General features: G+C 57.3%; 1 protein-coding gene across 2 annotated transcripts in view; it reads left to right on the top strand.

The window, feature by feature from the left end:
* The window catches only part of PKP3 (plakophilin 3), a 39,084-nt gene extending 19,125 nt beyond the window's left edge, over positions 1-19,959 (top strand). The window contains exons 3-13 of one of the 2 annotated variants that reach the window (XM_073347011.2): positions 689-1,413; positions 2,137-2,260; positions 2,537-2,741; positions 6,433-6,607; positions 7,049-7,166; positions 8,571-8,735; positions 9,542-9,727; positions 10,448-10,601; positions 14,456-14,648; positions 15,320-15,407; positions 18,108-19,959. In XM_073347011.2, the coding sequence (XP_073203112.2) occupies positions 689-1,413; positions 2,137-2,260; positions 2,537-2,741; positions 6,433-6,607; positions 7,049-7,166; positions 8,571-8,735; positions 9,542-9,727; positions 10,448-10,601; positions 14,456-14,648; positions 15,320-15,407; positions 18,108-18,143 (2,169 nt within the window). In that variant the 3' untranslated portion in view covers positions 18,144-19,959. Of the gene's footprint in view, positions 1-688; positions 1,414-2,136; positions 2,261-2,536; positions 2,742-6,432; positions 6,608-7,048; positions 7,167-8,570; positions 8,736-9,541; positions 9,958-10,447; positions 10,602-14,455; positions 14,649-15,319; positions 15,408-18,107 lie in introns of those variants that run through there. The other variant, XR_012159302.2, reaches the window with a different exon arrangement.
* Positions 19,960-20,418: the final 459 nt, after the last annotated feature.

Raw genomic sequence — 20,418 nt, forward strand, 5'->3', positions numbered from 1 at the left:
TGAGGAAGCTCTTGGTCCTGATAATGGTAGTGGGGGGCTCATTTCCCCCAGGCGCCAGTCAGGGAGGAGGGAGGGGAGCGAGGTTCTCTAGTGGTGGACAAACCTCCCATGGAGCAGTAAGACCACTTGGCAGTCAGAGAGCTCTGCAGGCCTCAGAGCCCAGCCCTGTGCTGCAGCGTGGTCAAACGTGCCACCTTGGTTAGTGGGTGAAATCCTGGCTCCACCAAAGTCAATGGCAAAACTTCCATTCGCTAGGGCCAGGGTTTCTCCCTTGGTCTCTCAAGGCCTCCCCGTCAAATGGTGTTTTCAAAACCAACAAACTCAGCTGGGATCTGAGAGTCACACCAGGTTGGTTCCCTTTCACTCGTCCCCTCCAGTGCTAACAGGTCTGCAGGCCCAGTGGTGACTCCCAGTATACCTGTCCAACCCACTGTCTCCATCCGAGAGCGTCAGATATCTGCAACCTTGTGAGCTTTCAGTGGCCGTCGTGGAGGCTGTACAGGCATTACTGAGGGTGGAACTGAGCCTGCAGAATTTCTCCTCTTGGTGTTGAAGGGTGAGAGGAAAAGACCCCAGCCTGATTCTCAGATCCCAGGCTCACTTTGATGAGCCAGAAGTTAGCAAGACATGCTGTGTGTTTCCTATTGAAATGAGACATTGCTGACCCATTTCTCCCCGTCTCCCCCAGCTATATCAGCCACCAGCCAAGAATGAGTACAGCACCACCAAGTCCATTGGCTGGTCCTCCCGGTCAGCTGTGGACCTCACACCTCACAAGAGGATGGCTACCATCAGCAACGGGGGCGTGCCCCAGGGCCCAGCCTACGGTATGAGCTACACTCTCTCGCAGGCCGCCAGCACCTCCGCGCGGCCCAATTCCTTCCACGAGCGGAACTACCAAGCCCGGCCGAACTTCGACACCATGTCGTTGCGGTCACTGCGCCTGGCAGATGGGCTGGGCAGCCCTGCAGGCATGGATGACCGCTACAGCATGATCTCGGAGCAGCTGAGCCCGGATGCCCTCTATAAACGCAGAAACAATGGCAACTTCACCAGAGCCTACGCCTTTGAGAGGCAGATGAGTGCTGGCTCCAACACTGGGATGAAGGAGCCAGGCGACTGGATGGACAGCGTGGAGGTGCCTCAGAACCGGACCATCCGTGCGCCCGCCATGCGCACGCTTCAGCGCTTCCAGAGCAACAACCGCTCCCGCCTGAGCACTGGCTCCTTCAGCAGCCTCCCGGCCTCCCAGCCGGGCGTGGGGAGCTCCTACGCGGGCATGATGGAGCGCGGCGCCCGGGCCCCCTCTGTGCGTAGCCTGGCTGAGTCCAACCACCACCTGCAGGACCTGCGCGCCATCGACATGTACAATGGGCACAACACGCTGACGACCCAGCTCTCCTACTCCGGCGGGTGAGTGTGCAGGGGGTAACTCGGGGGCAGGGGTGGCCTGTGAAGCTCCCAGCCAACCTGGACAAGGATCAAGGAACGTGCCGAGTTTCCTGAGACGGACCAGGGGAACTGGGCTTCTGGGCCTGGCGTAGCCTCCCTTCTGTTGGTTCCCGGGTCTGCCTCCCTGGTGCATTTCCATAGTCTCCGGCATTGTGGATGGTCTGGGGCACGACCATCCCTCCGTCTAAGGGCTCAACCTGTTGCCTGATGCGGCCCCGTACGACTGGTAAATTCTGCAGCTCACCAGATCATCCGTAGCGTGCGGTGGCAAAGCAGAGGGGAGCTGGAGCAGCAGCGAAGTGGCCCAGCAGTACTGATGCTGTTGCAAAGGACTGCCCTGGGCCCTGTTGCTTCCTGGGCTAGCATTGCTCCGGATGGCAGTTCTACAGCCGGGACCCACTTGGCTCTGGGCGTGGGAGGGGTAGCTCATGTTGCTCAGGAGTGACCCCTACAGGCTGAGTTAGGAGCAGCAAGGTGGGATCTGAAAAAGCCCTGCCCTGGCCAGTCATCTTTGACCAGAGGTGGGCGACCCCGTGTCCTGGGCCTGGTGAAGGAGTGACATGGGTCGAATTGGTGGGCACCTCGGCAAAGCATGCAGGACGTGGTGGAGCCCTGCTGTGACGTGGGCAGGAGGAAGCCCTGAGGGGGCGTGGTGGCCACTCCTGACCCTCCCTTGGTTTGCAGGTTTGATGACATTGACCTGCCGTCAGCAGTGAAGTACCTGATGGCCAGTGACCCCAACCTGCAGGTGCTGGGAGCCGCCTACATCCAGCACAGGTGCTACAGCGACAGCGACGCCAAGAAGCAGGTGAGGAGCAAGGCGAGGATGGGTGCATGGGGGCAGACGCCAAAGGCATGCTGGGAAAGGGCCGCCCCAGCCTCTCAGCCCCGGCTGTCGACTCAGGTGCTGACAGAACATGCTGAGGGCAGGGATACAGCCCCAGCACTCTGCAGCGGCAGCTCCTAGCCAGGCCGTGACACTTCCACAGGGGCCCTGTTCCTTCCCCGCCCAGTGGAGGCCAGGGCAGACTCTTGGGCCTACAGGCCCCACCACCTCTCACCCGCCGCCCTGTCTCTCTTCCAGGCTCGCAGCCTCCAAGCCGTGCCCAAGCTGGTGAAGCTTTTCAACCACCCCAACCAGGAGCTGCAGCGCCATGCCACCGGCGCCATGCGCAACCTCATCTATGACAATGCCGAGAACAAGCTGGTGCTGGTGGAGGAGAATGGCATCTACGAGCTGATGAGGACGCTGCGTGCGCAGGACGATGAGCTGCGCAAGAACGTCACGGGTCAGTGCGTGGGAGGGAGCGCCGGGCTGAGCAGGGAAAGGGAAGCGGGTCTGTTGGGGTTACTGCTAAATTGCTTGTATTGCAGGAGCACCTATAGACCCCAGCTGAGATCCGGGCCCCATTGTGCCAGGTGCTGTACACACACATAGTCCCAATGAGACTACAGTCTAAATGGACAAAGGGTGGAAGGGGAAACTGAGGCACAAGACGATGCAGTCACCTGCCCAAGATCACCCAACCGGCCAGTGGCAGAGTTGGGAATAGGACCCAGGTCTCCTGAGTCTAAATCCAGCTCCAGATCTTCTAGACTGCATCGCCTGCCCCTGTTATCCCTCTATTGCAAAATCACAGCCCCCTTCTTCCCCAGATCCCACTGCTGGCTCCCCAGAATCCTGTTCAACCCCACCTCCTTGCGTTCCCACCTTCTATGCACATGCTGCTTTTGCAGCCAGCACAGGGCCCTAGTTCTCAGTGAGGAGCAGCCGGCTGGCGAACTTACGTGCAAGCACAAAAACCATCAGAAAGCTTTGCTCAGACTAATGATAGGGAACCTCCACGTCTTAGCAAAGGCTAACAAGATCTCACTCCAGCTTTAAAAAAAAATCCCTCTTTGGGTGGAGCCAAGCCTGGAAACTTTCAGCTCATCAAGAAGTTACCAGAAAGTTGGGAGCATCTAAAACAGGGGGTTGTCCTGAGAGTCCTGACAGCCCCTTCGCCACAGTGGATGTTCCCAGGCAGTTGTACAGGTGGCAGCGCATTCTTTTGGGATCAGCCAAAAATGGCCAAAATAGCTCTTTCTTCGTCTTCCACCTCATTCTTCACCCCTTTGACTCCTGTTGTAGTTACACCAGGTCTCCATCAGGTGGCACTAGACTGGATAGATACTGGGAGAGGAAGGCGTTTGAGTTGGGCTAGTTGATGTTTTTCAAATGTTGACATTTCAATGAAAAAAAATGTTTTTGGCCAAAATTTCTGACTTTGATGAAAGACGGGAAACAGATACATTGGAACTGTTTGCCTAGTTCTACTTTAGGGTTCAGATAAGATGCCGTTAAACCCTATTGCCCAGCAGCAATGGCAGGAGAGGGAATGGCTCCTCAGCCTCTGAGGGTGCATGCACATGGCTCCTCTCCTGGCCCGACAAGCGCAATCCTGAATAGTGAGCATTAAGAGTGTCTGTTGGAGTGCAAGGGATGGCCTAGTGGTTAGAGCCCTGGCTTAGCACTCAGGAGAGCTGGGTTCAATTCCCTGCTGTGCCTTAGACTTCCTGGGTGACCCTGGGCAATTCAGATCCTTAAAGGTATTTAGCTATTTCAGTGGGAGCTAGGCCCCGTAAGGACCTTTGTGACTCTAGCCCATAGTCTCTTTGCCTCAGGTCCCCACCCCCGAATTGGGGTTAATAGCACAGCCCTATATTGCAGGAGTGTTGTGAGGATAAATACATTAAATGGGTGATGGAGCCATACAAGCCCCCTTGTTAGAAAGTACCAGGCCAAGCTATGGTTGTGCCCCGCCCCGCTGGTGGCCTCAGCATGTCTTTACATGCTGATGGGGCAAAGGTTCCTTGACCGGAGTGTGCTGAGGCCCAGGGGTTACGTGGCCCAGTTCTGCCACAGGCCAGGGAGCGATGGTAGGGGGGCCACAGCTGGAGAGATGCCTCTGGCAGCGCAGGAGCCCAGTCCCCCCAGCCAGCCTTGTGCTGAACTTCACTCCTCCAGGGTTAGTATCACCGCACGGTTGGTTCTACACCATACTGTCAGGGCCCATGGGCGTGCCAGGGAGAGCAGGCACGAACCCTGCTGGCAGCCTGGGTTACTGTACAGCCAGCCAGCTCTGGATCTTATCACTGTGGGGCCAGGCGGGGCTCAGGCAAGGGAACCTGCGGTGGATTGGTAGCTCAGACTGTCCTGCCCTGCTGGTGGGAGGAGAGACCAGCCAGCGATCAGGCCACCCTGGAATGGGAAGGGATGCTGTCCCTTTTATGTAACCAGGCTGGGCTACACCCCAGCGGGGAGCGTGCTGATAAGAGAGGGGAGCTGAAGCAGATATAAAGATGGGGGAGGGATACAGGCTTCTCTTGCCCAGGCTGGCTGCTGCTGCTGGAGAGAGCAGAGAGGGAGTGAGATGAATGGTGGAGGGGGAGATTGGGCCCTGGCCAGGGGCCAGATTCCACCTGGCTTTGTGTCTTGCAGGCAGCGCTGTGCAGGGAGGGGCCAAGAGCAGAGATTACATTTGCCTCTGTTACAAAGGCCCTTTCTAATCCTGCCCGCCAGGCTCTGATTGTCTCAGCCTATACCAGAGCTAATGGGAAAGCCGGGCCCAGGAGCGATGATGCGAAGGGTTTAATGCCTATTACAAGCGTAATGGAGTCTGTGAAAGTGGTTTTAGCTAAATGCAGCTGGAGCATGGAGAGAGCCATGGCCAGATAGCTCAGCCCCAGGCTGGCTTGCCCTGCACACAGGGAGTGCCTCGCAGGTAAGCGCCTCCTTGTTAGGTCCCATTGCCTCCCGGGGAGATCAGAGCTGTCCCCCCACGGCGCTGGGTCCTCAGCTGGCATAAATCATCAAAGCCCCACTACAGTGAATTCACACCAGCGAGGGAATCTCGGCCATTGTTGCTAAAACACCAGATGCAGCGTGGGCAGAAGCTCAGCAGCAGGGAGTCTCTCTGTGGCTGAGTAGCTGAGTGCCTCACAGTCAGAGTTAGTCTCACAACAACCCTCGGAGGCGTTGTCCCCATTTTCCAGATGGGGCTCAGACACACCGAGTGACTCACCCTGGGGCACAGACAGAGTCTGTGGTAGAGGCAGGACTTGAACCCCGGTCCCCTGAGGCCCAGGCTGGGCGGCTACCCCTAGTGGCACAGCAAGATGCTTTGCTCTATCCTGAGAGCTGCTGTGGCGGGGGAGGGAGAGGGAGGAGTTGGTGAGCTCTGGCATGCAGCAGGTGGCATCTGACCAAGCCTGCGGGGCTGCCCTGCTCCGACAAGTTCCTGGGAATTTCAGGAACACCCCCCCCCCCAAAACTGTGTGTTTCTTGCAGCAACGGCCTAGTGCAGAGGCTTTGTTGGGCATCGGAGCTGCTGGAACAGGGCCCTGCACAGCTTGGACTCAAACAGTGTCTGTCTCCTCCCAACTCCCCCTGCTAGTTATGTCTGTCAGTGCCGCTCCTTGGGCTCATCAGAACTGGGGGGCAGCGGGTCCCCTTCCCTGGCTGCCTGTGTGCAGCTGGTTGATGACTAACAGCCCCAGGTAATTAGACCCTACCCCGAGAGGCTGCCCATCCACATAGAGCAGGGCCATGAATGAAGCCAGCAAAACTCGGTGGATTGTGCAGCGTGCCTGCCATTCTGGGAGTCAAGTCACTGCATCGGGGTTTCTGAGCTTCCCGTGGGATGGGAAGAGTCCTCTGAGCCCTGCCTCCTCCCCTGGCTGCAGATCAGAGGCCGCCTGCTGGATTCAGGCATAGAGGTGAGGGGGAGGCAAAGGTCACTTGCTGCTGGAGCCCCCTTGCAAGCCAAGGGTAGCAGCCCCCGCGCTATGGGACGCTCAAGTGGCAGCTGGGAAGGGGCAGCTAGCTAGCCCAGCAGGCTTGTCAGAGGAAGGGGAGCGTGAACCCCTGTACAAATGGCCCAGGAGTTTAACCCGTTTGGATGCTCTCTGGGGCTAAGTGCTGCTCTCTGCGGCCTGCAGGGATCCTGTGGAATCTCTCCTCCAGCGACACCCTAAAGGACCGGCTGGCTCGGGACACCCTGGAGCATCTCACCGACCTGATCCTGACCCCGCTCTCCGGCACGGGCAGCGCTGCCATCATCCAGCAGAACGCCTCAGAAGCGGAGATCTTCTACAACTCCACCGGCCTCCTCAGGTACCAGCTCTACCAGCCCCTGGGTATAGAGAGCATGCCCTGCACCCTGGCCGCTGAGCCACGGGGGCCGGGGGAGCTCTGGGCCGAGAGTAGTGGAGACTTTCTAGGTTCTGGTATTGGTTCTGGCCCCCAGTGTTATGAACAAGGCCTGCATGCCCCCTGGGCGGGACACTGTATCCCCAGTCCTCACGCTGCAGGGCCCGAACTGGACAGGCAGCAATGCCCAGCCCAGAGTTAGTATTCCACATGGAGGGACGTTACAGGGGGGTTCACACTGCCCTTGGCAGCATCCAGCGTTGGCCACTGATGGAGAGGGAATCCCCCCCTTAGATGGGCACTGGCTCTGGCCTGGCCGAGGAGGGGGTCCCGGCAGAGGCTGGGGGCATGGGTTGGCAGGGGAGATTCCGTCTCTCAGTGCTGGGCCCTGGGTTCCCCCTGCAGGAACCTCAGCTCCGCCAGCCAGCAGACCCGGCAGAAGATGCGCGAATGCCACGGGCTGGTGGACTCCATGATCAATTACATCAACAGTGCTCTGGAGGTGGGGAAGTCAGAGGACAAGGTGAGCCCCCCGCCCCCAGAGGGAGTCTGCAGCTGCCTGTCTGCGCTGGGGGCCCAGCCCCTCGTCTTCACCACCTAGAGCGAACAGCCTAGGTTGGGGTGTGGCTCTCCCACTGTCTCTGCTTCCTCCTGGCTTGGAGCAGCTCTTCACCACGGTATCAACTTCCTTAGCCCCTCCCCACATGCCTGAGGTCTGCCAGGCCCTGCCCCAAAGTGCTTATCTCCCCTGCCCCCGGCAGCACAGCCCAGGCACCAGTCCTGACCTCGGCCAGCCCCCAGCCTCCCCCGTGCGGCCTGGCCAGCCCCGCTTGAGAACAATGGGGTGTTTCCACCCCCAGCCAGCCTGCAGCCTGCCATGGCTCTGCCATAGTGGAGAGCAGGCTGGGCCGGCTGAGTGCCCTGGGGCTGCTCCATGCCGAGTGGCTGGGGGGACCAGGCGTAGTCCCCACAGGCAGCCTAACCCCTAGAGCTGCAGCTGTCAGAGCCCTTTAGTGAGCAGTCGCCAGCCTCCCGGAGCCCTTTGCCAGCCGATTGGCCGTGGGCCATCCAGCTAAACTCCTGCCCCAATGGAGGGGCCGTACAGCCTATGTGCAGTGCCCCCAGCTCCCTCCCAGGCCACGGGCCCCTCCCCTGCACACCTCTTCAGGAGGAGGAGGGCAGTGGGCTGGCTCTGGCAGCGTGTAGCCTGTGTCTGAGCCACCCTCCCCTCAGAGACAGGGCCTCCTGACCCAGACGGGAGGAGCCCCAGCGGCAGGGGGCCTGGAGGGACGTGGGGGTTGGGATGCTGGGAGCGAGGCCAGGGCTGCTGGGGGGACACTCAGGACCCCTTCGTCCCCGAATGCGGAGTGTTTCCATTCGTAAAGTCCGTGCCTCTGTCCGCCTCTCAGGCACAGACTGAGCCATGCTCCAGCTCTCCACAACGGGGCACTGCGGGGACCACAGTTCCTGGTACGGCTCAGCCCCGCCGCCAAGGGTGTGAGGTTTGGGGACAGTTTCCCAAGCCCGGCAAGGTGGAGAAGGGAATGGGAAACTGATCGCCTCATGCATCTGATCATTGATCACCTTCATGAACCGTCCCAGGGCAGGGCTGTGTCCCTGTTCACTGGGAGCCCCTCAAACCAGGGCACTGAGCCGGGAGAGTGAACTGGCACCCCGATACCAGGGTGATGGGCACATTAGACATGGGCTGGCTGGCTGTGGGCTTTGTTGGTCACGTTGGCACTGTGGGAGCACTAGCCCAGCCCTGATGGGAGGCCCTGTTCCCAGCCTCCCCTTTGGCTGGGCCCAGGCTCTAGTAAGCAGTGCTGGGCGGGACGGTCCAGCCAGAGCCTCTCCCACGTGGGCTCTGAAAGGCGAGCCAGCTGGAGTGAGTGGCCCAGGCTGATCCCGCTTCTCCCGTCCCCAGAGCGTGGAGAACGCCGTGTGCGTGCTGCGGAACCTCTCCTACCGCCTGTACGATGAGATGCCCCCGTCCTCGCTGCAGCGGCTGGAGGGGCACCGGCGGGACGGCACCGCTGGGACGGGGGAGCTGGTGGGCTGCTTCAGCCCCCAGGGCAGGCGAGTGCGAGAGGTGAGAATGGGGCGGGGAACAGGAGGGGACTCGAATAGGACACGGCCAGTGAGCGATGAGCTGGGTCGCTGAAACGAGGGGCGAGCGGATCATTGGTTCAGCGACCCGGCGCCAGGCCGGAAGCCTCCAGTGGGCAGTGGATCAGGGGGTGGGTGACTGATCACCTGGTGCTCTTCCGAGTCTGTGATTGGCGGAGAGCGTGCGCACCGTCCCACCTGCGGGGACATTTAAAAATGGGTTTCCATGAATACTTGTGTGCCTGGCTTTGGAACGCTCCCCTGGTGAGCCCGCGCGGCCAGCTGAGAGACGGGGGTCATAAATCAAGGGATAGAGCCGGGTGCTCATGGGGGCAGGGGTGATAGGGAAGAGAATGGGGGTCAAAGGGATGGGGGGAGACCAAGAGGCCATGGCCCCGTCGCTTTTAAAAGTGCGTCTGGAAGGGTGGTGCCCTCCCACTGGTGGCCGTGAGGGTGAGTGAAGGGGGGGAAGGGCGGAGAGGAGTGATTGGGGGTGGGGTTTTGAGGGGAAGATGGGGGGCAGGGCTTTGGGGGAATGAGCAGTGCGAGGTGGGGGCTCGGGTGGGGCAGGGCCTCGGGGGAAGGGGTGGCATGGAGGCAGGGCCATTGTTCGGGTGCTGGTGGCCCCTCCACTTTTAGGGCAGCTGCGTTGCTCCTGGGTGGTAGGGATGGGGGGCCATGGGGCTGGGGACGGAGGTGAGAGGGAAGCGGGGCTGCCCCATGTGCGCAGGGCCCCCATTGGGCTGTGTTTCTCTGTTGACGGGCTGGTCTCTCTCCTCGGCCCCCCAGCACCACATGAACACAGACATGGTGACCTTCACGGAGGTCTCCAAGGACCCCAAAGGGATGGAGTGGCTCTGGAACCCGCAGATCGTGGGCATCTACAACCGGCTGCTGCAGCGGTGCGAGCTGAACAAACACACCACGGAGGCGGCCTCGGGGGCGCTGCAGAACATCACCGCCGGAGACCGGAGGGTGAGATTGGGCCTGGGGACAGCCCAGTCCCATCCCGCCCAGGCTGCGTCCTACCCCTTGGCCATGGTGGGCCACACCTCCCCCAGCCTGGCGCAGACTGGAGCCATCACTGCCGAGAGGCCCGGCCTGAATCCGCCTCGGAGGCTGGACTCCGCGGTGGGGTAATGCAGGGAGGCTGGCCGTGCTGTAGGTCTCCAAGGCTTCTGGTCACCTCTGCCCAGCTGCTGAGGGTGAGATGACTGGCCCAGAGGGATCAGGCTGAGCTGAGCCTCTGTACCCGCCCTCCAGGAAGTGATGCCACCTGACCTGGTCTCATCCCCCCTGTGCCCACCATTACCTTGCAGCTGGCAGCATTCAAGGGCAGGCTGGGAGCAGTTTGCCTCCAGCCCTCCCTACTGCAGCAGAGTTGTCTCCAGGGCAGCGGGGGAGGGTGAAATATGGGTGTGAGGGGGCTAGGGAAGGCAGCGCCAGAGGGATGGAGTGGGCCCCCCACACTGAGAATGGGGTGGGGAGATGGGGTGGTAGATATGGGAGGGGGAGATATGTGGGCGGGGCGTGGGAGTGGCAGGGATCAGGTGGATGCATGGGGTGGTGGGGATGGGGGGGATACATGGGCTAGAGGTGGAAGGGATGGGGGTAGTGAGGGTGGGATGGGTCGGTATTGAAAGGCCCAGGGTGCAACACCCCTGTAACTCTCCCTTTCTCTATCCCCATCCCCAGTGGGCTGGCGTGCTGAGCAGGGTGGCTTTGGAGCAGGAGCGGATCCTGAACCCCGTGCTGGACCGAGTCCGCACAGCTGACCACCACCAGCTGCGCTCCCTGACGGGGCTGATCCGCAATCTGTCCCGCAATGCGCGCAACAAGGACGAGATGTGTAAGTGCTGGGGGCGGGGGCTGCAGGGAGAGCCCAGGGCTGACAGCGGCCGTCATAGAATCATAGAATCATAGAATATCAGGGTTGGAAGGGACCCCAGAAGGTCATCTAGTCCAACCCCCTGCTCAAAGCAGGACCAATTCCCAGTTAAATCATCCCAGCCAGGGCTTTGTCAAGCCTGACCTTAAAAACCTCTAAGGAAGGAGATTCTACCACCTCCCTAGGTAACGCATTCCAGTGTTTCACCACCCTCTTAGTGAAAAAGTTTTTCCTAATATCCAATCTAAACCTCCCCCACTGCAACTTGAGACCATTACTCCTCGTTCTGTCATCTGCTACCATTGAGAACAGTCTAGAGCCATCCTCTTTGGAACCCCCTTTCAGGTAGTTGAAAGCAGCTATCAAATCCCCCCTCATTCTTCTCTTCTGCAGGCTAAACAATCCCAGCTCCCTCAGCCTCTCCTCATAACTCATGTGTTCCAGTCCCCTAATCATTTTTGTTGCCCTTCGCTGGACTCTCTCCAATTTATCCACATCCTTCTTGAAGTGTGGGGCCCAAAACTGGACACAATACTCCAGATGAGGCCTCACCAATGTCGAATAGAGGGGAACGATCACGTCCCTCGATCTGCTCGCTATGCCCCTACTTATACATCCCAAAATGCCATTGGCCTTCTTGGCAACAAGGGCACACTGCTGACTCATATCCAGCTTCTCGTCCACTGTCACCCCTAGGTCCTTTTCTGCAGAACTGCTGCCTAGCCATTCGGTCCCTAGTCTGTAGCTGTGCATTGGGTTCTTCCGTCCTAAGTGCAGGACCCTGCACTTATCCTTATTGAACCTCATCAGATTCCTTTTGGCCCAATCTTCCAATTGGTCTAGGTCCTTCTGTATCCTATCCCTCCCCTCCAGCGTATCTACCACTCCTCCCAGTTTAGTATCATCCGCAAATTTGCTGAGAGTGCAATCCACACCATCCTCCAGATCATTTATGAAGATATTGAATAAAACCGGCCCCAGGACCGACCCTTGGGGCACTCCACTTGATACCGGCTGCCAACTAGACATGGAGCCATTGATCACTACCCGTTGAGCCCGACAATTTAGCCAGCTTTCTACCCACCTTATAGTGCATTCATCCAGCCCATACTTCCTTAACTTGCTGACAAGAATACTATGGGAGACCGTGTCAAAAGCTTTGCTAAAGTCAAGAAACAATACATCCACTGCTTTCCCTTCATCCACAGAACCAGTAATCTCATCATAAAAGGCGATTAGATTAGTCAGGCATGACCTTCCCTTGGTGAATCCATGCTGGCTGTTCCTGATCACTTTCCTCTCATGCAAGTGCTTCAGGATTGATTCTTTGAGGACCTGCTCCATGATTTTTCCAGGGACTGAGGTGAGGCTGACTGGCCTGTAGTTCCCAGGATCTTCCTTCTTCCCTTTTTTAAAGATTGGCACTACATTAGCCTTTTTCCAGTCATCCGGGACTTCCCCGGTTCGCCACGAGTTTTCAAAGATAATGGCCAGTGGCTCTGCAATCACAGCCGCCAATTCCTTCAGCACTCTCGGATGCAACTCGTCCGGCCCCATGGACTTGTGCACGTCCAGCTTTTCTAAATAGTCCCTAACCGCCTCTATCTCCACAGAGGGCTGGCCATCTCTTCCGCATTTTGTGATGCCCAGCGCAGCAGTCTGGGAGCTGACCTTGTTAGTGAAAACAGAGGCAAAAAAAGCATTGAGTACATTAGCTTTTTCCACATCCTCTGTCACTAGGTTGCCTCCCTCATTCAGTAAGGGGCCCACACATTCCTTGGCTTTCTTCTTGTTGCCAACATACCTGAAGAAACCCTTCTTGTTACTCTTGACATCTCTGGCTAGCTGCAGCTCCAGGTGCGATTTGGCCCTCCTGATAACATTCCTACATGCCCGAGCAATATTTTTATACTCTTCCCTGGTCATATGTCCAACCTTCCACTTCTTGTAAGCTTCTTTTTTATGTTTAAGATCCGCTAGGATTTCACCATTAAGCCAAGTTGGTCGCCTGCCATATTTACTATTCTTTCGACTCATCGGGATGGTTTGTCCCTGTAACCTCAACAGGGATTCCTTGAAATACAGCCAGCTCTCCTGGACTCCTTTCCCCTTCAAGTTAGTCCCCCAGGGGATCCTGGCCATCCGTTCCCTGAGGGAGTCGAAGTCTGCTTTCCTGAAGTCCAGGGTCCGTATCCTGCTGCTTACCTTTGTTCCCTGCGTCAGGATCCTGAACTCAACCAACTCATGGTCACTGCCTCCCAGATTCCCATCCACTTTTGCTTCCCCCACTAATTCTACCCGGTTTGTGAGCAGCAGGTCAAGAAAAGCACCCCCCCTAGTTGGCTCCTCTAGCACTTGCGCCAGGAAATTGTCCCCTACGCTTTCCAAAAACTTCCTGGATTGTCTATGCACCGCTGTATTGCTCTCCCAGCAGATATCAGGAAAATTAAAGTCACCCATGAGAATCAGGGCATGCGATCTAGTAGCTTCCGTGAGCTGCCGGAAGAAAGCCTCATCCACCTCATCCCCCTGGTCCGGTGGTCTATAGCAGACTCCCACCACTACATCACTCTTGTTGCACACACTTCTAAACTTAATCCAGAGACACTCAGGTTTTTCTGCAGTTTCGTACCGGAGCTCTGAGCAGTCATACTGCTCCCTTACATACAGTGCTACTCCCCCACCTTTTCTGCCCTGCCTGTCCTTCCTGAACAGTTTATAACCATCCATGACAGTACTCCAGTCATATGAGTTATCCCACCAAGTCTCTGTTATTCCGATCACGTCATAGTTCCTTGACATCACCAGGACCTCCAGTTCTCCCTGCTTGTTTCCAAGGCTTTGTGCATTTGTATATAAGCACTTGAGATAACCTGTTGATCGCCCCTCATTGCCAGTATGAGGCAGGAGCCCTCCCCTCACAGACATTCCTGCCTGTGCTTCCTCCCGGTATCCCGCTTTCCCACTTACCTCAGGGCTTTGGTCTCCTTCCCCCGGTGAACCTAGTTTAAAGCCCTCCTCACTAGGTTAGCCAGCCTGCTGGCAAAGATGCTCTTCCCTCGATGGCAGCAGGGGTTAGATGGGGCAGGAGCCGCCGCTAGCAACAGTCCGCTCTTCTGAGAGACCTTCCCTGCTCCTCTTACTGCCTGTGCCCGTCGTCCCTGGGGCCAGCCAGGCCTAGTTAGTGCTTTCTCACTCCCCTGGGCACCTCAACGCCTTCCGGGCCTAGAGGGGCCCAAACACCCCTAGCAGAGCTCTGCACAGACAGGCCGTCCCTACCTTGGCTGATGGCACGACCCCGCTGGGCACTGGCAGCCATTTGCCAGGCGCCCAGAGATTGCAGTAATCTACACTGCAAACGAATAAACAGCACACGGCACACTCCCCTCTAAGCCACTCGTCTACCCCGCAGACGCTCACAGCATTTCCAAGGCCCCAGGTGTTTTAACAGCCTTTCCCAAGCTGAATCCCTACCTGTTTTCTGCCCGCACATCTAAGCACCTTTTGTGCTATTAAAATACCAAAGGTGGCTCTGTAGGGCTCTCTCGGTCCTCACTCGCTTTTGCACCTCCCCTCAGTTTAGTGCCGCCTGGGAGTTGCGTGGCTGATTCCCTGCTTTAGGCCATTCAGTGAGACCCAGGCAGTCCTGGCCTTTGCTGCACCCCACTAGGCCTCTCTCCCCATTGCGCATGTTGCTATCCTGTCAGCCAGGTCTGCTACTGCATGGCCTGGGTGACGCTGTGGTGGCCCCGTCCCCAGTGCTTTGCTCCAGACCGTAGAGCCAGCCCTTGACGCCGATCCGTTTGCCTCGGCAGCGACCAAGGTGGTGAGCCACCTGATTGAGAAGCTCCCCGGGGGCCTCGGCGACAAGGAGCCCCCGACCGACGTCATCGTGAACATCATCGCTGTGCTGAACAACCTGGTGGTGGAGAGCCCCATCGCCGCCCGTGACATCGTCTACTTCGACGGCCTCCGGAAGCTCTTCTACATCAAGAAGAAAAGGGACAGGTAGGAGCTGGCGGGAGCCTGTGTGTCTTCACTGCCAGCCCAGTTAGCCAGCCGTCAGCCCTGCCCCTCCACTCCTTGGGCACAGGAGCTCAGCTCACGTCAACGTCTGAGAGCCTCTTCTGGCCTGAATTTCCAGATCAGTGTGGTGGGAGACAGGGGACTTCCTGGCCAGTCTGCAGCCCCCACCCCCGTCAGGGCTTGGGCTGGTCCGAGCCCCCGGTACACACTCCGAGAGTGGTCCCAGGACCACTGAGAGGGTCTTCTCACCAGGAATTCCTCCTGTGAATCATCCCAGGTCCTTACCCTAAGGGAGCGCACCTTGGGGAATAATTCTCTCGCCCCAATATGTTTATGGGACACTCCTAGCCACCCAGCTTCATCTTCCAAGGATTTGGCTGGCTGATATGTCAGTAACTTCTCCAGCTACACCCAGCATGGCGGTCTTGATGAGAGGCCCTCAGGCCTGAGTGCAGCAGTGACCATCTGGTCCTGGTGTACTCCATGGCTTCTCTCTTGCTCTCCCCACACCGCCAAATCCTCACCCTTTGTTCAGAGTGCCTCTCGCATAGCGCCCTCCGTCCCCACATGTGTGTTTCCTGGGCCTGTGCCAGACAGACACTAACGGGAGAGGAACAAGTAGCGTCATTGTGTCCTCTGTGTGTTTGCCCTAGCTCGGACAGCGAGAAGTCCTCCAGAGCTGCTTCCAGCCTGCTGGCCAACATGTGGCAATACACCAAGCTGCACCGGGACTACAAGATGGTACGTTCCTCCCTGAGCCAGCGCGCTCAGCACTAGCTCGGCTGAGCCTCTGGTTGGGTGGCTCCGCTCTGGGGTGGAGCCAATGCTGTCTTTCGGGTTGGCTTGCACATGGTGTGACGCTCCCTGAAGGCATTGTCTAGACTAGGACAAAAGATGTGCGTCGTTAGCATGCATTAGCAGCCGTAGGATAACCAAGAGAGCTGGTCAAAAACTTTTCATCACAACCGTTTTCCATGGGGAAATGCAGTTTTGTCAAAATCCGCACATTCCATGGGCATGTGCTGAGCTCAGTGGGAAAGCGTCAAAGGGCTTTGTTTCGATAAAGACAAAGTGTTTCACTTCGACTTTATCGTTTCCATTTCATTTTGATGTATATTCGAATTTCAGTATTATCTGTATGCACTTTAGAGTACATATCATGTTTTCTATGGTTTCAGCATTGTCAAAAATGTCACCGTTTTTGAATCCAAACTTTTCAAAAGTTGTGCTCCATGGACAATGTGGACTTTTCACTCCAGTTTCGAAATTTGTTTTTGTTCCAAATGTCGGGCTTTCCTGCCGAAGGGAAATTCTGTTTTCCTACCTGCCCTAGTAACTCACTGTGCTAAGGCTCTGTGGTGGCAGGCAGGGTGCGTGCATGCTTCGTTCATGGTAGCTCAGTCAAGTTAGCTTAACCCAACTGCAAAGCCCCGTCAAGATGCAGGCTCACCCATCTGAAGCTGGCTGTGTTGGAGATCAAACTTGACCAGCTCTGTGTGCATTAAAGGCACTGAGCTCTGTCTAGACGTGTTAGCTAACATGACCCCATTGAATCCTAGTCGAGGCAAGGCCTTGTGTGGACTGGGGACCCTCCTTTCAGTCTTGTTTGAGCAGTGAGGAAGAGGCAGCCAGAGCCCAGGCACATTACAGGGAATAAGTCACACCCAGAAAGACACACATACGAATGGCCTGGGGTCCAGCAGATGGTGGAGGTGGGCGGGAAGAGGCTGGTGTTCAAGGGCCATCACTTTAAGAACTGGGAGTTCAGTCAGCCTGGAGGGGGGTGTAACAGGGTCTCCCCAAACCTGGCCGTGGTTTCCTCACTCCAGTGTAAGCTGGGAGACCAACTCACTAGCCAGTGCATCAATGAACCTCCCACCATGGTCACTACTTCATTGGCTTTTCCCGGGGCTGCATTGTGCAGACACAGTTCAGCTTCAATCACAGCCGGAAAACCCAGGCCCTGCTGCCTGCCCTGGGCCCTGCAGGGCTGCTTCTGCTGCTGCCCACCCAGCAAGGCTCCCCAGCCAACCCTTGCCCCTAGCAGAATGGCAAGGTCTCCTCCAGTAGCATTCCCATGGCTCTCCCCCTTGAGTGAGCTGCTGGTTGGCCTGTTATCTCACCGGCTGGGAGGGGCAGCTGGTTAGTGACAGGTGGGGGCTAAGCCCCATTCTCCCCCACACCCCTTAAAGGACCACCCCACCCTGGGACAGGAGTACGTTGGGAAGGCAATGGGGAGCTGTGGCCACCATTGGTCTTCAGTTCTCTGCCTCCTTCTGAGTCAGGGTGTGGCCAGAGGGAGACTGACATACACACCCAGCATCCACAAGGATTTCTTTAATCCTCGGCTTGCCGAGAGCTTTGGGGCTGGCTTAGGGAGTGACATCCCAGGTGACTGGGGGCTTCTTCTTCCATCCAAGCAGTGAGCACAGTCAGCAGATAGGACCTCAGCACAGCACTCCCTAAACTTCCTGGGCTCAGCATGAAACCTGGGGTGAATTTCCCAGGGGGTAGCCTCTTCCTTGCTTGCCCCAATTCCTGATTGAGACTCTGGAGGGGATGTTCCCCAGGACATGGCACAGGGACAGTGGAGGGAGTTCCAGGTCACCTAAGTGAGGTTCAACTGTGAGCCACAACTCCCACTGCAGCCCATGGAAACTATGGGTCCCCTCATCGCCTGCTCCATCTTGATCTGAGGTGCTAAGATGAAGCATGGTGGGCTGGGGCATGTCACCTCTTGCAGGAGACTTCTTGGTACTCAAGGTGAGGCCATCTGCTCCGTTTTATGCAAACTAGAGGTGCCCTTGGGATCCTGGGAAGATGCTGATGCAGCCCTGGGTTGGGCAGAGTTTGGGTGCCCCAGGGATTGACGCACCAGTTGGCTGAGGGGGATGCCTAGGAAATTCGGAAGCAGCCTGTTAATGGGAAATATGCAGGGTCCTTATTCTTCTCAGACTGTCCCTCACTGCCTCACCACTCCTGGTCCTGGCTTCACTACAGCGGTGTCCTCTCTCGTCTTTGATTTCCTTGGCTTTTTTAGCTCTGCTCAGAAATGAGAGGACAGTCTAATGAGCTGTTGGCGATGGCCGTTCAACCCCCACCAGGGAAAAATGGCCTTGGGGGAACCAAGGAAGGGGACAACATGTCCTATCGGTCCTCAGTCTGGTTACATCTCTACCTTGGTGTGATCCGCTTACGGGCTGCACGACCCCAGGGGGCCCAGGAAGGAGAGAGGTTTTCTGTGGCCCATATTTTTAAGTGATGAGTGATTTGGGAGGCCCAACCTGAGACCCCTTCACAGGGGCCTGACTTTCAGAGGGTGGGTCTCACTCACTTTAGAGAACACAGGCCTGCATGTGTGACTTGCCCCCTTGGGCTGCGGTGCTGGGGCTCCTCAGCAGAAATCTCTCTCCTTAGGACCGGTCTGTTTGTGTCTTGCAGAAGGGCTACCGGAAGGAGGATTTCCTAGCTCTGTAGGACGAACATCCCCGAGCGGCAGAGACGGGACTGACCAGCCCTAGCTCTCCCGATGAAAATTGTCCTCACAGCAGTACAGACTGTGGCTCTGCCCCAGGAATCCCCCCTTGCTGCAGCTCCCGTTCTCCTCCATCTAGACCAGTAGCAGCTTGGCTGGCCGGCCTCATTTTTGCATTCATTACAGCTTCTTCTTCAAGCATATTGGGAGCCTCTCCTCCCCTGGTGACATCGGCGCAGCCTTCGCTCCAGCAGCACTGCTCTGGGTATGCCCCAAGGAGCAGACAAAGGACTCCGCTTGGCAGGCCATTGGTCCTGCTTTGAGCAGGGGGTTGGACTAGATGGCCTCCTGAGGTCCCTTCCAACCCCGAGATTCTAGGATTCTAAGGCACAGGAGTCCTGCCAGCACCTGTAAGGACACGAAGGGAGCTTTGCAAGGTCTTCTTGGACCTCTGGATTACTCCTAACGCAGTATGTCTCTATGGTTATTATTCCCCGCGCACACCCACCTCCCCATGGACTTGTATTTTTTAAATTAAGGAGGATCTCAGCTCTGTCCTGGGGTCTGTGGGATTTAAAGGGGAAGGTGTTTACACAGTGGGACATTGGTGTCAGGAGCCCCTGGCTTCCTGGGGCTAGTGGGGCCATACTTGTCTAGTTGTGGTGGGTGTCTGGGGCTTGTATCATGCTCACAATGTATTAGGAAGCGGGGGGGGAGGGGGCATGGTTATGTTGTGGGCTTGTGGACCTGGGTTGAACGGAATATGGCAAAACAAACACAGGTCCAAGCTTTCAGAGCTACCCAGGAGCATTATTCACCTGACTTCTTTAGCGCTAGTTTCCCTTCACACCAGGGGCCCAACTGCAGCCAGACCCTCATCCCAGCGATGCTTCCCTCTGGTGCCTGTCAGAGGGTGAGCTGGCCGGCCCTATGCCAATCAGAGGGCAGCCCCCTCCCTAAAGCCACTTCTGGGGGCGGGAGCAGTCGTTCTCAGCGCAGCGACACTTCTTCCACTCCCTGTGCAGGTAAGCGTGTGCTCTGCTCGCAAGCGGGAATGCCTGGTATGTGCTGACCCTGACCCTGGCCTTGTCACGCCCCAGCACGTGTGCCTTTTGCAGGGCCACAGCTCTCGGAGAGACCTGGTCTCATTAACTGAGTTGCTAAAGGTCATTTGCGTGTGGTGTATTAAAATCTGACTGAAGAGACAGTGTGTGGTGGGCTGGCGGGCCAAGGCCCTCCACGCAGGCTGGGTTTTGTGCTCCGCGTTCCCTTTGCTGGATGCATCAGAGGCAGGCTGTGTTGTCGGGTGGGGTAGTGCTGCCTATTGGGGAAAGTGGTTGCTGCAGGACCAAACCAAACACTCTGGGGAAACTTCCGTGTCTGAGCGCTTGTGCCTTTTCTCCCTGATGTCATAGGGAAAGGCCCTGCCAGTGGCTAAAGGGACTTAGTCTGAGCTGCCTGGGACTGATTATCCTTGCAGCTGCATTGCGTTGCCCTAAAATGCTTGCGCTTGCATGGAAAACTGGCCACACCTGTATGGTGAAGGGCTGAACTTTCTTGCTCATTGAAGACCCTGCTGCAGGAGTGCCCCCAGCGGGTGTCCTTCCTGTATTCCAAATCGGATAATAAAATTCTGCCCAGCTTCAGCTTCGTTTGGCTTTCTAAAAGCTGGGGCATTGCTGGCATAGACCAGCTGCTGTGTCCCCGCAGAGGGGGCATGTCACTGGCTGGGGAGGTGGTTTCTGTATTAGCTGTACAGTCTGAAGCACTTTGGGATGCAAACTGAGTTACAAGATCATGATTAAACTCCTGGCTTGACCTGTGCACTACGTTTGGTACCTTACTGGAGCTTTAAACAGCCCTCCTGGCTCCCACACCTGCCCTGTGGGATGGGAATGATGCTGGTTCGGGGCCTGACTGGGAGCTGCTCACGGCTTTGGAAGCAAGCACTGATCAGAGGCACAGCGCCAAAAGGCCCTTGGGGTAGCTGTAACATGAGCAGCATTCACACCTTGAGCTGCTATGTCCTACACAGGGTTAGCCAGCAGGCCTGCCCTTGAACTGCAGGGGCTGGCTCTTTGGAGGAGTCCCTCCCGCTTCCCGTGCCTTGTCTCCCACAGTAGCCCAGGGGCTCATGGCTGCCGCAGAAGGGGTGCCTGGCATCAGACCCAGTGCTCTGGGTAGCCCCCCTGAGATGATTCAGCTGCTCCCCTCTGGCCTGGCCTCTGACACAAATCGGGAGGCACTGACTGGTCTTGTCGCTGTGTTCAGTCCTGC

The sequence above is a fragment of the Lepidochelys kempii genome, chromosome 6 (genome assembly GCF_965140285.1).
Source record: "Lepidochelys kempii isolate rLepKem1 chromosome 6, rLepKem1.hap1, whole genome shotgun sequence".
NCBI lineage: Eukaryota > Metazoa > Chordata > Testudines > Cheloniidae > Lepidochelys > Lepidochelys kempii.